This window comes from Ciconia boyciana, chromosome 2 (assembly GCF_034638445.1).
Source record: "Ciconia boyciana chromosome 2, ASM3463844v1, whole genome shotgun sequence".
Lineage (NCBI taxonomy): Eukaryota > Metazoa > Chordata > Aves > Ciconiiformes > Ciconiidae > Ciconia > Ciconia boyciana.
This window is the reverse complement of record NC_132935.1, coordinates 110907948-110925278: the sequence shown is the minus strand read 5'-3', so window position 1 is coordinate 110925278 and position 17331 is coordinate 110907948. Positions and strand designations below refer to the sequence as shown.

Sequence of the window (17331 nt, the reverse complement as noted above, 5' to 3'; positions counted from 1 at the left end):
ATCAGCAGCATACTATTGTCTTTTTTAACTTTGATTTGGGTGCAGAAATACAAACTTCTCAGAAGTCTTATATGGAAAGTCTTTTCTAAATGTACTAAATAAATGATTCTCTAAATCACTTGCCAAAGCAGTGTGATTCCACCAAAGTGATACAATTTATTGCCAAACTTCTCATTATGATATACTATTAAAATGTTTCTATAAAGGCACATTAGCAGAACAACTTGACTTGTTTAAAAATATACGCAGTACGGTGACACCTTTTGGAAAGTACACACAAAAATCTCCAAACAACAGCATTCCAAAGAGTGACAATTTAAGGCACGTGATTATTTTGCAGCCTTTGTTACATAAATCTCTGACTAGACCATATATTTGTAAAACATAATTTCATATATTTCAATAACTAGCTTCACAGCTCAGAGAGACAGAATTCATCTGAACGCTGGCAACACTTCTTTTTTTTAACATTGCTAGGTCATAGTGCAGCATAATAAACATTGTTAAAAAGAACCTTATCCATGGAGCAAAATGTATAGAAGAGACATCAAATATTTCTGCATTTCATCTTTTTACAACAAGGTAGGCCATAGTTACTTGTTCAATAAATAGCAACAGTGGAATTCCCAACTTCCCTTTCTTTGACAGAGCATGTCACAAAAAAACTTTAGAGACAGAGTTTTCAGCCAGGGAAGCAAGAACTGAACTGGCCTCACCAAACATGAACTGATTTACCAACTGATCATTCCAATCTAATTCACACGGTAAAAAAGAAGGTGATACATACAGCCAGATCCGCAGCAGCTCTAAATCTATGTTGCTGTGGTGGAAATTAGTGGTGCTTGACTGATTAAAGTGTGCTGAAGAAGCACCCAAACACTTGCACCCACAGGACATGTATTGAAATGTGAAAGTACATAGAAAGATTATGAAAAAAAAAAAAAAAAAGTGACACAGATTATAAACTCTTATAACCTGCTTTTTGTATATACCCTGGTAGACACTGGGAGCAATTGCCTTGGAAAAAAGGAATTACAATCCACTATATTCTAGCTAAGAGTATGTTCTCAATATAGAAATTGGGGACATGAAGCTTTTTTTCATCACATTTCAAATTGAGAAACTATGCCAAACAAAACCTTGCTGTAGAGGCAGTTATACTAGAAAACATCTTCCAGAGGCATAAGAGCTCCAGAAATTATGCAAGCTCTTCCACAGAAAGGTCTCTTCTTTATCAGAATTGTCCATTTTATCCTTCATCTGTTCATCTATGGTGACACAACATACAGACAATGAATGCCTAAGGCCTTTGAAAGTAAATGGAGGGTTAAGCCCTTTGTATATAGTGTCTTTCCACTTCTTCTGTTGTTAAAAATGGTTCCTTTCTGTCTTGCAAAAACTCCTACAGCCCACAGCCCTGTCAAAAGCATACAGGATCCTGCTGCCTTTTCACAGAGACTGCTGTATTTGTAAACACTGTGGTGTCTATTGATCCTCTCTTGTTTAGCATAAAAGCATACAAGAACATTAAAATCTTATATCCTGTGATTTTCAAAATTGCATACTCTTGTGTGTGCAACACTTATCTCGTGAAAACTCCTGTCTGCTGCTGCTGATTTACAAATGTTTTCTTGAGGTAGCCTGTACACAAATAGATTAGGAATGCTCTAACAAGCATGCAGAAAATACAGTCCACAGTGTGGTTCTTCTTCCAGCTGCAACACAGTAATGACCTCTGTGCAACAGCAATAAGAAATGGAAGTTTTATTTCAAAGCCAACACCCAAAGAGCATCTCGCCAACTTTGGTGTTGGTACTTCAACATTATGCTATGAGACTGGAGGTTAGATTTTGGCACATTGCACTTTACCTGTGCTAATGTTTGGGATTAGTCATGGTCCTGTTATATATCTATGCCAATGACTAAAATACTTTTTCCAATTATAATATCTGGAACAGCATTAATATGCTCTACTTCACCAAAATAGTATGTTCATATGTACTCAGTTCACAAAAAATTTTATTTACATTATTGAATTATGATATTAGCATCCTTACTGGTGACAGCCTTATGTCTCATGACCCTCGTTAACAAGACTAGCTCTGGGTGATGAAGCTTTCCGGTTAGGGACACTGATTTGAATCAGTGCCCAAGATGACTGCAAACAGGCAGCTGCTTGTGAGTTGATATCAAAAGAAGCAGTACTATGAATCTAGTCTCTAAAGGCATATGTTATGTATCTATCTAGGTTTGTATGTGACATTTGCCATCACATCTCTGCAATTTGCACTTGCACTAGGCAGTTTTAGCAAAGAGGACAAAGATAGGAATAAGTGGGCACAAATTTTCATGCATTGCTCCACTCTTTTTGGGTGTCTGGGTAAATCTCAAATTTGACATTTGACACAGAATTACCTAAAACCCATTCAAAATCTCGGTAGGTAGAGTGAAACAATGACTAATTCCTATAGATAAAGTAAAATCTACCAAATAAAGCCTCCGTTGGATCCAGTCTTAAGCAATTCATATACCTCCTTGAAGGTGACTTAGCTCATTTACAAATGGTTTATGCTGACATCAAACAGAAATAAGGTACACATTAAGATCCCAGAAGCGGCTAAGCACTCATCTTCTATTGATGCCACAGAACCTTTGCAACTTATACCACTGAAGATTTCAAGCCAAAATTTCGGGACTGGAATTATCCAAGGCAAAATACAGATAGGCCAGAGGACTATAAGCCGGCATGTAGTGTTATACATCCATGAGAGGTCTCAGAGTTTTCACTTCTATTTAGTCTTCATCTGAGTTGGCTTTCGCTGATGTCTCCAGCTGTCTTCAAGGTGATGTAGGTCAGATTAATATACAAAAGGCGTCTCGTGCAATCTTAACTACTATCATTTAACAGAAAACTGGGGACAAAAAAATAAAGGAAGTTCCTAACACTAACAGGTATATACATACACAGTAGCAAAACTACCTCTGTACAATACTTTGAACCATCAACATCTTGAGTCATTGTGACACTTAAACCATGTGGCAAAACACAGGGTAGCATCTGAGACCATTATCCTGATCAGCTGTTGAAAGTGATACATAAATTAACAAGATAATCTAACAGAGTATTTGGAAGGTGTCTTCCAAAGCAGCAGTAAAAATGACAAATATTTACACTTCTGTCTGGGTGAGGCTACTTAAAATAGAGCAGCTTAATTAAGAATATGAAATGAGTTCCTGTGACCACACAAACTAAAATTCTGAGCTAATTCTGGATATTCTTTCATTCCAGTGCTACTGAGTAGAAGAAATGAATGTGAAGGAAGGAAATGGCCTTCCTGGAGTCCTTGATTAAATGTCAAGATGCCAGGACTTTCCTCTCCCTGGGAAGTTTTCCACCAGAGTCAATATCCCACAATTACTCAGTGACACAAATATTCAAGAGCAGGAAAATATTTTTCTTTAGCTTGCACTTATAAAAGGCACTGATCCATTTCAATCAGAGTAGACTTAGCAGGCAAGAGGCTAACCATTGGCTTCTCCTACATTAATTTAATACATCATAAATATTGAATTGCATTACTGAAGCAGCAAATGCAGCCTATTTCTTTAAATGTATTTATGGCATAATGGCATAATAAACCATTTCCATGTAAAAAACGAACAAGGATTTACCATTTGAAAAGATTCTTGGTTTAGCCCTCCAAAAATAATATTGATTTTTTGTAACAGTCTATGTGAAAAAATAACAAGGAGGCATATTTCCTCTTCACTATGTACCCTTTCATTATGAATGAGAACTTAAAAATGTAAGTGCAGCAGAAAAGCTCCAGTGTTTCTGACATCAGGGGACCCCACTCCCTTTCCATCTGAAACCATTCTAGTGCAGATCCCATGAACCAATAGGTTGCTCTCTATTTTTACAGAAGCCCTTTGTTCAAGTTGTTCTCTCTTATCTTCTCCTTTCAAGTAAGTCCTGGCTCACAACTGTGTTTCCTCTTGTTCCAAAGAATGTGGAGGGACATGGCAAGATGCTGGAAGAGATGCTAGCTTCTGAAGCTTAGGGTGTTGCAGAGGTCTTGGCCTGTGAAAAGAACGTCGGCTTTGTACACGTCTGGCTGCAGCAGATCTGTAATTTCCTTGTACATCAAGCAACATTTTCTTCTCTTGGGGCTCCTTCATATAAGAGTCTTCCAGCCCTTCAAACATAAGTAGAGAATTCTCTTCTTGTGAATTCTCTGACTTGTAGCTAACTTCAGAACAATAACCTGAGTTTACTGTCTCTTTGTTATTTGTATCTGTTCCTGCTTCCCAGAAGAGATCGGGTACATTTGGGTCACAAGAAGCTATATACTCAGAGACAGTAGAAAGAGACATATTCCCTCTGTTTTCCAATGAAGAATAGTTTTGTGTCCAAGGCATTTGAAGACAAGATGGGAAGAAGTGGAGGGGAGTCATTGAAACACTTTGGTTTTGGTTTAGTTGGTCATCTGAAGAGGAGTATTCTGTCATTTCAACATCATGGTCCATATCACCTAGAGAGCACAATTAAATAGAAACATTTGTAATATACACACTTTCTATACTAGTATGCTGGCTATTGGGCTTGCCTTTTGGCTATTTTTATGAAAGTCTTATGAAAGTGAGTGGTTTAAGATGGCTTTTTTGCTGGGGAACTGTACCCTGTCCCAGTTTCTATCTTGGGCAACCTAAAGTGAGTTTATTAAACTTCTTATCCTTGCTGAGTATCAGGCAAAACTTAGTTCAGTGTTTGTGATGAACAACTGCCTGTTTCAGATATTTAGGAGATGGAGCCATCATCTGGTCATTAAGGTGTATATTTATCTTGAAATATTTAATCCTGATGCTCAGGAGGGAAATCTTTCAGAAACTCTTGAAAGAAATAGTGTTCTTTCAATCAAGTAGCAGAGGGTATCACCAGGGAGTCAATTTCTTAGTGACCGGAGCCTATGATCAGTTTTCTGTATACTTTAGAGAAACTTCACATTTCCACCTTTGGCTTCCAGTTTACATTGTTTTTTAAAAACTTTTATTTGAAATCTCAGTACCATTCTCCTATTTGGAGAATTTTGTTAAGGAGATAATTCAGAGGACTGATTCAGAGAGTAATCAAGGTCTAAGCTTATTAGTTTGGGAAATCTAACTTCCCAAAACACTTCTTAAGAAATACAGCAGTCAAAACCCAGTGATTTTGATATATCAAAGATACCTGCACAAGAACTTATACATACCAGTTCCTAATAATAAAGTCAATTATAAATAAGGCAATAGAATGGAGGACAAGAACAAAGTTTAGCAAGAAAATGTTCAGCAAGTCATATGCCAATATTTTATGACAATATTCTCAGTGGGAAAAAAAAGTGAAGAGAATTTCAATGTGGATAAGTGTCAAGGAGAAGTTTTCCTTTTGAAATGCTGTTCATTGTTCAAGTTTTTAATCAGGATATTGGAATTTCATTCACAGTTCTTTAATTAATCCAATGTTCACTTTAAAACATCATTTAAAAAATAATCTAAGATGCATTAATAAGGAACTGAGTACTAGAACCAACCACAGACCTACAGGCCACTCCAGTAAAGAAAGTGATGTGCTTCCTGTAATAACACTTGAACTAGCACATCTTCTGCAGGGACAGAAGCCAGAACAGAAGAAAAATGGAACTTCCTTTTCTATTTCTTTTGAAAAGGTAATGAAGTTCTTCTCAAATCAAAATTACCAGCATTCACTCTTATCCTGAGGTCTTTGTCTGAACAAAGTTTCATCAACTAACTACAGAAGTACTTTCAACTTACCACATTCCTTTATTTGTTGATGCACAGAGGACACTAGATCATACATTTGTGACCATGGATTCCACAAAAGTGAATTCATGATGAAACTGACTATTGCATTTCATTGTATAATTCCTGCAGTGCCCTATGTTATATTCAATTATGATGTCTGAACTGTGACCTGACACACCTCATTTGCAGCGCTGACTGTGTTGATTATAGAAGTGAAGGCTGCTTTTTATGGTGTGGAAAACTTCCACAAAGCAAGAATTAAAGGGCAACTAGGATATTCACTAAACCTAGAGTCAATTTAATTTTAAGCCTCTAACACATTAGAAGCAACAAGTTATTTACTGCATCAGAAAGCTAAGCATTTTTCTGGCTTGAAAATAAGGTATGGATTAAGATAAACTCACAGTTTAAGGATAAAGCTCTAACCAAAACTGGAATTCTGCTTCTCCACAGTCTGTCTGTTGTGTAATTATCTCTACATGTGCAAGGGAACTCTGATGCATTCTAGTAAACATGCTTCATTTTTAAACCCTTTCTTATGTAATTTAATGATGACATCAGCAGTGTCATTGAGTACTTGTATTGTAGCAGTGGGACCATTTTCCCTTCCTGGACACTGGATAAATAACCTGGACAAATGTTCAGAACTGACTCAAGGCTTCTTAGCAATAGAGTCAAAAATCATATTCTAATCATGCTAAGAATGAGAGACTTAGTCCAGCTCATTGCTGGTCTAGCCCTGCTGCTCCTATCGTACATCCGAATGCAAGAGAGTCCAATGGTTAAATGACTCATCTGACGTCTTACGGGCAAACCATATCCTTTGGCAGCAGCAACTGGATCATCTTTCTGGGGCTTCAGACTACTTTGCTTACATCTGCAGACTGCAGTGACAAAGTTACTCAAAAAGACCAATCACTGTTTAAGGGGGTTGAATCAGAATTACCTGATTCCCGTTAGGGAATTCAGGTACAAATGTTATCATCTAGAACTGACTAACCAAGAAACCTGGAGCCTCTTGAAAATGAGTGCACAATATTCTGGTATTTGGAATACTATTTTCTTGGCATATAAAGTATTCAAGCCAAAACAAAAAGCAAGACCCTTATCTGCTGTAAAAATAGCAAGGCATTGGACCCCAAATAGTCGGACAGCTCTTCTGCAGAAGGAAAATAGAAAGATGTTTTCTTATTCAAGCTGGAGGAAAATAGAAGATGTTTAGTTGTGCAAAGAAATCAGGAAGGAAAGAGATGCTCTGGGAGAAGAAAAATCAGAAAAGTAAGTTTACTTGTCAGTAGGCAGGGTTGATAGGAAGGCTGATTAAAAATAAAGGTGATAATATCTTTTAAAATATTACATATGTGTTGATTCTGGGAGAAAAGATCTGGGTCGGTCCTCTGGGCCATCTGCTAGCAGGAAGGAATCTATTGATTTATTGCTGAGCCGGAATGGAGTGAGCCGTCTGAAGTTGTTTGGAGAATATGGGATCTGCACTCGGGCCCTTTGTGATGGTACCACAGTATCTTCACTAGATAACCATGGTGAGAACTTCATGTAGATGCTTTGATCATCATCAGCTGAAAATACTGGGTTATCAATTCCTAAAAAAAGTTCACGAGTGACAAATAGAATTAATCAAAATAATTTCTTGGTAATACAGCAAGATGCTTTGTAAAAGGAGAGTGGCTATAGTGGGAAAAAAATAGGCTGATACAGTCCAGTACAGGTGTGACTAGGCCAATACACAGACCATTATACACACATAGGTTGCTCTTTCTACCTTGGTTACTGCTAGTCATTTTGCATTTCTATTAAAGAGAAAAATTGGATATTATAGCCAATATGCAATTGAGTTTGGGATATCTGGAGACAAAAAATAAAATCAATAAAAGAAGAAATCAGTCAGCAAATTTTAAGCAAAATAAGGCACAATATAAAATAACTGCAAAAAAATAAAATCAAACCCATACAAAAGAAACAAAAGATGGAAAAAAAATGCAAAAGCATAAACTGCACAACTCCATCTCATTCAATGTGTGTGAGGGAGCTAAAGCAGGCCACAAAACAGTAAAAAGTAAGTTACAGGAGCCCTTTAATATAGGTATCAAGTTTGTAGTGTTTGAACAGAAAAAGAAATTTTTAAAATTAGTCTAGGTCTGCATCTTGCCACCCACTTATTTCTGGATCGATTTCTGGATGTCTTTATACGTTCTCAAACAGAATTTGTCATGGAACAGTGAAAAGGCTATATCAGCATGTCTGGCAAAAGAGTACAGATATAAGTGTTTTTCTTCACTGTATGCACCATGTTACATATGAAGTGTACGGTGGCATGCTGAAAATTCAAACACAAAAGTACTAAAGAGAAATACTAAATTTTAAAACTTTATAAATTGTATCATATAATTTCTGTTATATATAGTGATACACTTTCAAGCTGATATTTTGGAGTCTTTCAGGACTGGAAATCAAGTCCAGTGAATGCTCCAGGAATGCTGCAAATCTGCCCTTTTCAGTGACTTCTATGAGCCTGTAAGGATCTGAGGGAGTTGTGAATTTAAGAGGAGAAATCCTGCCTGAAAGAAGCAGCATGAAATTTATGCTTCAAATGCAAGTAGAAAACAGTTTCAAAGGACTAGTATTGACTGGTCTTGTGAGGTAGGACAACTTTAAAATAACATTTTCTGTTGCTAGAAATAATTAGGTCTGGTTTAGGCAGTCATGCTCACAACTTCTATCAGTATCAAATCTGATGCTCTCCATACCTCCAGATATCCAAAACTTGTTATCTGTTAACATTAATATTAAGCAAATATATTTTCTAATAGAACACATCAAATCAAAACAAAACAAAAAATACAGGCTGAATCAGCAGCATTTCTAGTATTTTTTTTAACATTTGAGAAAAAAAAATCTGTAGGTAATTAATATTTTTACCAGTAGGAGTATCTGTGAAATTTTGCTTCGTCACATTAGCCAGGAAATCAACTCCTTTGCCTAGATGCAAAGTTTCATAATCATTATTTTCTTCTGATTCAGAAAACTCCAAATCTGGAAAAAAAAGAAAGTATGATTTGATTAGAGATTTGTATCAGTTCTGATTGATAGAAAGTGCTATTTCATGCTGTTTTGATGGTGGCATAGTTATCAAAGATACATTTTTAACAAGGATCTAGATAAGGGCAAAATTTAATCAACAGTGGTAGCACTGAAATGCAAATGTGAATGTACATAGAGTTTGCAGCTTAGATACCAATTACATCAAGAAACTCAACACAGGTTTCTGGCTTGCATTATTATCTGGTGCTATGATAGAGAGACATATCACACTCTGGCTAAGCTTTTGGCTAACAGAATTGTCTGCTTTCCTGGGACTGAAACAAAGCAACCTATGACATGGCACCACTGCTGCTGCTGTGTTTTGTGTGGTTAAATGCTCACATGTTGACAAACGTTGTCCTGTTACAATGATCAGTCGCTGCATTTTCATCATTTGACAGAGGTCAGCATTAGTATCCTGACTGATTTCAAACCTGGTGAGGTCATTGCTACTTCTACTGCAGTTTTACAACAGCTGCTAAACCACTTGTTAAGACTGTCTTCCAATGAAGCTTTTTTTTTAAGTAGAGGATGACATCTATACACAGTTCTTTAACAAGACAGCATTGAATGACCTACTTATAAGTATTCGGAAAGCTCTTCCCATGCAAAAAGGTTCTAGAATATTACACTTATTCAGCCAGCCTGTATTGCCCCATCAGTCAAATAAAAACAATGCTCAGAAGATGATTCAAAGAACATACATGAAGAAAAATATCTTTGCTTGGAGCTACTGAGAAAAGATGCAATTGTCTTTGAGATCAAGGGGTTGCATGCATAAACAGAGGAAAGAACACAAATAAGAGTTAGTTCAGTGGCTTTAAAACCATGTTTCAGTTTTTAAGTGACACGTATTATTTTATAATTATATAACAAACATAGTAGCATCCATCACATCTTGCTATGACTGACATCAATGCCAAAAGATGGCTAAAACATGAGATGAAAGAATTTGGGGCTTTACATGCAAAACCAACTTTTGCTAGGGATGCTCCCTAGGCCAGTCAGCTTCAGATTACATTTTCAAGGCCGACCTGTGTGTTAGATTTGTGCATGAAGGGTGAATCAGTGCTGAAACAGGCTTCTGACTCTGTGTTCCTTTCAAAGCAACACTCTCCTTGAGTTCTAACGTGCTTGCTTAGCATCAACTCTGATTCAGACCTTTCTAAACAAATGGACCTTAACTCAGATCAGAATGTCATCTCAGCTACTGAATTTTATATGGCATGATGTCCTGGGCAGACATATCCTCCTGTGATGAAAAAGAAAAATGTTAGCAAAAGTTGCTCTGTGCAGCTTATCCAAAAGGAAGCTGAAAGTTCATCTATGTTGTAGCCACTACATTGTTTTGTTTTCAAAATTTAAAGGTGATATTTTAAAAACGTGAGTAAAAAGGCCAATTAAAATTTGGTTTGTCATCCAGCTGCCTAGAAAAAGAACTTCTAAGAGAACTCCTAAGGAACATTGAGACACTGCATTTAAGCATGGAGCAGATCCCCACTCTGAGCTCTGAATTATGACTAGAAGTCCCTTTTTAATACCAGCTTCACTGTTGCATATCACAAAATTTTCAGTGATGCTTTACTGACAATGTAGCTGGTAAAACACAGTTAGTGTAACTGGTCTAATAGTCTTTACCTTTTTCCTTCAAAGTAAAATCTTGTACTGGATTTTCTGAAGGTATTTTTCCATTTGGTATGACACTGCTGTTTCGCTGAAAGAAAACAATCAAAGTTACCAAAAATGCTTCCATCATCAGATAGCAATGGCAGTGACATCCTTTGAAATCACGAGTTTGGCAGCATAACCCTGAAATCTGTTGTAATCTTTGCTTGAGACTCAGTATGGATGTCATTAGTTTCCCCCCCTACACTTGTACTTACTACAGGAAAAGAAAGGAACTTTGGTTCTTTATATGCTGTAGGTTCCCTCTTAGTTTCATGCAAATTTTGTGGAATGCTTTATGCTACAGTGCTACCCTGCTACATCTACCCTGCAACATCTCCCCACAGTGTTGCAGCATGGCTTAAGGTCTGTTGTTTTTCAAGTGATCAAAAATCTCTCACCCAGAAGAAGGGTCCCAAAGCATAGAGAAAAGCAGCATGTGAGAAGGTGCCCCTTGAGCTATCTCATAGTTTAATCTCTTCTTGCTTAGGGCCTTTAAGTTCATGAAGTTCTATAGGACAGAGATAAATGCAGGACATAGGACACTTCAGAGTCCTCCCTGCCCTCCCCACCCCTTAGTTTGTGTAATAGGTGGCTACATCTGGGTCCTTGTGAAAGTATTTTACCCTTTTTTGGCCCCGGTCTCGCTTGTGGACTTTATTGAGCTTCTTGGAATGGTTTATTCCTAGTTTGGTACTCTTGAAAGATTCTAAGCGCTTCCTCATTGTCCTATGGAAAATCTCCTTGTCTTGTTTCTCATCTTCACTGTGCATGATCTCATGTCGACTGTACAGGTGTTTGTGCTGCGGCCAGGAAGGGAAGACAATATTCATTTATTTATAAATACAGCTGAAGCCCTGAATCAATGCATTCAGTCAGTGTCATGCAAATGTAAACAACTCCATTATAAAGAATGAACCAAAGACTAGTCTGAAGGCATTAATGAAACTCCAATTTTTCTTTCTCTTTCTTCACCATGAAACAGGTATAAGTCCAGGAATTTTAAGTACATAAGAGTGACTGTCATTCAAAGAAAGCCTCTCCCGGTAAGTGTCTGAATCACTTCAGTGGATACACTCCCTTTAATCCTGCTTCAGAACCTATATTGGACCCAGTTCTGCATTCCACTGGCCCCAGGGAAATCAAAGGCACTAGTTCTGTTAAAGAGGCATGTTCATAAATGAGAAAGAATATAGACAAAGAGCCTATCTTCCTCAAGGGTGCGGATCTTGCAGATGGGTTCTTTCCTATTGGGTTTTGATCCCAAGTTTTGGTTCCTAATGTCTCCTAGTTTTAGATTGGAAAACAGTCCCATGCTAGCCTTCTGCTCTCACCTCCTGCCTGGGTTTATACAGGTACTGTTGTAGGGTGTGATGAGCAACTGTGTCTTCTGTGTCCCGGATACTTTTCCTCCTCTGCTCTAAAGCTTGCATGTCAAGGCAAACTGGTCCAGCTTTTTCTCTCCTGAAGAAGAATACAATATACAAACAGCAGTTTTAAAAATCAGTAATTGCTAAAGAGGAAGAAAAAACAGGAAGATGTGGAACGAGAGGGAGAAATTAAGATGAAGTTTAAAAAAAAAGGAAAGGTCAAAATCGGCTAAATGAAAATGAGTGAACAAATACCTAATGGGAAATGTGAAAAGATTATTGTTTTTTGTCTTTCAGGTGGGTGTAGCATTAATTTCTCAGTTTACATCACACACGGTCTGTTTGGTGAAAGAATCGTGAAAGAGTTAAGGAAGGAGTAATTTTTTTTCTTGCCTCTCTCCTGACTTTTTCTGGAACAGACACAGAAATGACATCTAGCCCTGTCTATAGCAGTTGGTGAACAAAAGGCACATGAAACAACTCTAATGTGGATGTCTCCTTCATCTTACCAGCCTTTACTGCAAAAAATGGTTTGTGTGTAAAATGCAACAATATAACTGTATGTATACCCATTTTATGTGGGAGAAAACATTAACTGAAGTTCAAAAAAGCAGTGAATGAAGCACCTGTAATTTGCATTTTTCAAAATTTATAACACTGTTCCCATTTCATCACATATAACATAAAAAAAAGACCACAAAAAACCCGCCCCACAATCAGTCCACATTACTTACAGTAAATAAGAGACAGAGCTTTCCACAGTACTTGGGCGTGGGGTGCTGAAATCCACATTTACCATGTTGTCTGTACTTGGAGAACGTATAAATGCCAAGGAACCTCTACGTTCTCCCTGGCCACAGAAAGAAACAAGACATATTACAGCTGTAAACACTTAGGGCAAAATGTGTATCAGAAAATACGGATAGTTTGTGAGGCTGCTGTATGCAAATGGCACAAGAAGCAGGGGAGAAGTTGTATTTAGGTAACGAATGCAAACCATTTTTTTTGTTTTATGGTTTCTTTATGTTGAGTGACGTTATCCCAATGAACAAAGCTAGGAGCAAAACTATTCCACTCTTGTAAATTGATTTTGAGGAGGTGAGTGATTTCTTAGGCCTCAATCTGTTTGCAAATTATATCCTTGCACTTTTGCAGTCTAACGCTTTTCTCTTCACAGAACCTTTCAGGGATCAACCTTTTACTTTGTACCACATTGCAAACCAAGTACATAGGGCTATCTATGCAGATTTTTATGACTCGACACATCACTGCACTAACAGCATTTTCAAAGATACAACACTAAGTTTTCTGTTCTCTACCAGACTGGAAGCAGCAAATGTTAAGTGGTGGTAGAAGTCTACAAGACTATTTGAAAGAGGTTATGGCATGAAGAGATGAGATACTGAAGAGAAGAGATTTGCTTTCAATTCTAAAACTAGTGTCACAGAAGTGAATTGCTGGAAAAGCTCAGATTTATGTCTCCACAGTTTTCCCTACTGCTTGTGTAATCTCTTGTTTAGGTGAAAGGTAGCTGTTTGAGTGACATCGTGGTTACACAGGCTGAACCCATCTGTGGTTTTGAATCACAGCAGAGAAAAATCACATAGCAGGTCTCTATATTTTAAACTGTAATAAAGAATACACCAAGAAAAAACATTTCCCTTGCACAATATTGAAAGAGATTTTATCTACATTTCTCCAACTTTAACTGTATTGTGTCCCCTTTATATTTTTATATTCATAGAGCAAATCAAACAAATGTTTCCTTTTACTGTGGTAGCCCACATACATTTTACAGTAGTATGTGTTGGATCAGATCAGTGGCATTAAGAAGTACACTCTGCCCTCTGTAGGCAAAAAACTTAAAAGAAAAAAAAGTAAATTCTGGGTCAGCATCATCCCGTCCATTTTTTAAATGCAGCTGACTTTCTTTTGAAATCAAATTTAGTGTTTCGTACATACATCGTACTATATCATCAGTGGAGGAATTTTAGTCACTTCTATTCACTTATTCACTTGCTCTGGATTATTTTCATTTTGCCTGTCTTAGGCTCTCCCCTCTCAACTGCAAGGAATTTATTTAGGTTCAGACTGAACTCTCTCAAGCTCTTGTTTATTGTACAGATACAGCATAACAGCAGAGCTGAAAAAAGAAAAGTTTATAAAATGGTTTTTAAACTCCTCAGTTTCTTGCAAGTGAGAATAGAGTGAGTAGCTGGGGGAGGCAGATCTTTACTCCTCCTGGAAGTAATGGCTTCAGTTTCAATGTCAGCTTGTAATTCACAGATATTTAGCTCAAAGATATATTTCAGAAGTCAAGGAAAAGTTGTTAAAGCAGTGTATCACTGAAGCAATTATTAACATGAGAAAGGTGGAATGATTTTAGGATTCACAACTCATGACTAATCAGGCATATTAACATAACTAATTTCCACCAGAAGAAACCATGTTGCAAATCTTTTGTAGAACTTTCAATTTCTTTGTCTATTATTATCAGATCAGTAGACATTTGCCAATAGAATTTGTCTGCAAGACACAATATACACAAATAGTATTTGGACTAGGGTAGCAAAAGTGAGTTTCCTTGTATTATGAACTGTACTAAGGTATAATGAAAAAGGTAACTCTCCTAAAAAATTAATAATCTAACTTAGTCTGACATTACTACATGGGATTCAAGACATTATTGGGTAAAGATTCTGGGGCTATATCTGCATGGCTTAGTGATCTATAGAGCCTTTTGCATCTGTTAAAGAGAAAAAATACTGTAATGAATCTACTGAACAGATTCAGCAGTGAATCTGAACATGGGTCTCATGTTCACCAACATCAAAGTCATTTTCTAGCTTTCTTCCTCTCAGGTGTGACCCAGAAAGCACCATGAGAAAGAAAATTAGTTCTTGAGCTCAAATGGTCTGAAAACTGAATGGGTAATTTACAAAATCTCAAAAGGAAGTATTTGCTTATCTTGTGAACCACTCCCCATTTTTCACACTAACATAATTTCTGAATTTAATCTTATTTTCTGAATTCAATCTTTGAAATTCCATGTTTCACTGGAAGAAATCTGCCTGGCTGTAGCTCATTTTCAGAAAAAGAAAAGAGATTATTATTATTAGTAGTATCAGTCATAGTAATAGCGTTTATTTTAATTAAGAGATTAACTGGTGTACCACCTAGCTGTGAAAATGAGTTCACTTGGAGATTACGGGCATAGATAGATTATCACTTCAAAGATCACTGTTTAAAATACTCCATTTAAAACTATCCTCTACACTGTATGAATACCGCACATTTGTGGTGATTTGAACTAAGGTGGCCAATTTAATACTGAAGAAGATTAGGAATTCTTACACAATGTGTTAACATTGCTCTGGTCTGGGAATGGTATTCCTGCAGAAGGCCAGTAACTTTCTTCCATTCTGTAACTTTAAAAATGTCTCCTGTTGCGAGTCCTAAGTTTCTCTAACTTCACAATTCTGTGATTGCGTTTGATATGTGTAGTATATCACTTTAACCCTAATTTTTGAAGTGTGGGTGTTATGATTCCATTGAATTAAAGTTACCCTTCCCAATTTTTTTGTATTACTGTGATCTGGCAGAATAAGATTATAGCAGTCCACTACTTTGATCACATATCCACACCATTTGGAAGTTAGCTTCTTCAAATCAGATTTGTCATCACATAGAACCAGTGTTCTGCAGGAGCCAGACACTCTTGACACATTTAGAAAGACAGTAGTTTGCCTTATCCCTTTGGAATTACAGTATGTTTTCATGTAACTAATATAGAAACAAAGTTATTTGGTAAAATCCAACAGAAAAGTACACTGGCATAAGTACAATATACTCATACCTGGGTATCAGGCATAATACTGAGAACTACAGCCACTCAAACAGGTGATAATGAGACTCAAAACACATTTAGGAAAAAAAAAAGCAGAGCAGAAATGAAAATAGTTTTCTTTTAGACATCTCCTGCAATATATCAACTTTAGGTTATGCTATAAATTAAAAAACAAACCAAAACCCAAACGATGCTATAATATGTCAACAAGTGTTCATAAGTACCTCAGCCACATAGCTAATTGCATCCTTCAAGTTGAGTTCATGGAAAACATTAAGGATCTGGTCTCTTGATTTTTGAGCAGACCTTCTCATCAGTACTTTACTGAGGAATTTCCTATCAAAATTGGACCACCTGATAATTTAAACAAACTGTGTTAATGGCAACAAGCAATTTTAGTTTCACAGCATTTTTAGTTTAGCATAAATGATATTTTTGTGAGCTAAGCACTTTAAAAGAAATTATGAACATAGCAATGTGAGGGATTTGTGTTTTGAAGCTTTTCAATTAGCATTTAAAGAAAGTTAAGGAAAAGCCTGCTACAGAGTTATGCAGCTGTCACAAAGCATTTAATAGGTTCACTTACCAAACACTACTACAACAGCAAGAGTCCTGTGATTACAGTATCCTATTTCAGAGTCACTAGGACATTTTATACTCTGGGAGATCCTGCCAGCTTATTTTTCCACTTCTGATTATGCATTGTTATATTTAATAGCTTCATTCTAAAAGTTTAATTTTCTTTCCTCCTTTGGAAAGGAACCTGCTTTTCCCCAGCTGTATTGCAGGACAGCCAGCCTAGAAAACCAGTTGACAACAACAGTGCCCTTCCAAAAGCACTTACAGAGGGCCTTATTCATGCCATTTATGTACTCTGGGGGATAGAAGTGATATGTATTTTCTGTGATTTACACTTCCAAGCTTGTCTGATAGTAGGATATCTGCCATTTCATATTTAGGCTCCAGAAGATAAAGGCTGCTTTACCTTCCTCAAGATTTTCTCTAAAGGGCATGAGGTAACTTTGGACACTACTATTCAAATTTATTCTATTGATCTTGCCCAATGGCTATTTTGAGTTTACAACTTTTTAATCAGATTGTTGAAACCTTTTTGTCATTAAACATTATTCACAGAATTAATAACTATTCCTCTTCTCTAGCCAGAACATCTGAAAAGCAGTCTCTAATTCAGGCTGCCACACCTGAGCACATCAGTGAGGATGCTAGGGGCTGCCATTTCTTTGAGGAAGCAGCACTTTCATGTACATATAGTCCAAAAGAAGCAGACTTAAGGTGGTCTCATTCAAAATACATTAGTCATCAAACCACACACTCAACCATGAATCTACATTAAACTACTCCTTCTCTTGTTACTCAGGGAGATTACTTTCTGACATCTAAGAAGTCAAACTCTAATCCGCCACTTAAAAATATTTAGCTCCATCTTCAAGACAGTATTTCAAAACTGGGGATGTATTCCCCTGTATTACTGCCTGCTGAAATTAATTCCCAAGAAGTAAACTAAAAATTTAGACCAAAAGGAAGTGG

General features: G+C 36.8%; 1 protein-coding gene across 1 annotated transcript in view; it reads right to left on the bottom strand.

The window, feature by feature from the left end:
* Positions 1–7155: 7155 nt before the first annotated feature.
* Positions 7156–17331, bottom strand: part of SLC9A3 (solute carrier family 9 member A3) — a 49850-nt gene continuing 39674 nt past the window's right edge. The window contains exons 10-16 of the mRNA XM_072851408.1: positions 16008–16137; positions 12671–12786; positions 11901–12030; positions 11193–11369; positions 10540–10615; positions 8740–8853; positions 7156–7403 (exon numbers count right to left, since the gene is read on the bottom strand). Coding sequence (XP_072707509.1) covers positions 7156–7403; positions 8740–8853; positions 10540–10615; positions 11193–11369; positions 11901–12030; positions 12671–12786; positions 16008–16137 — 991 coding nt within the window. The remainder of the gene's footprint in view (positions 7404–8739; positions 8854–10539; positions 10616–11192; positions 11370–11900; positions 12031–12670; positions 12787–16007; positions 16138–17331) is intronic.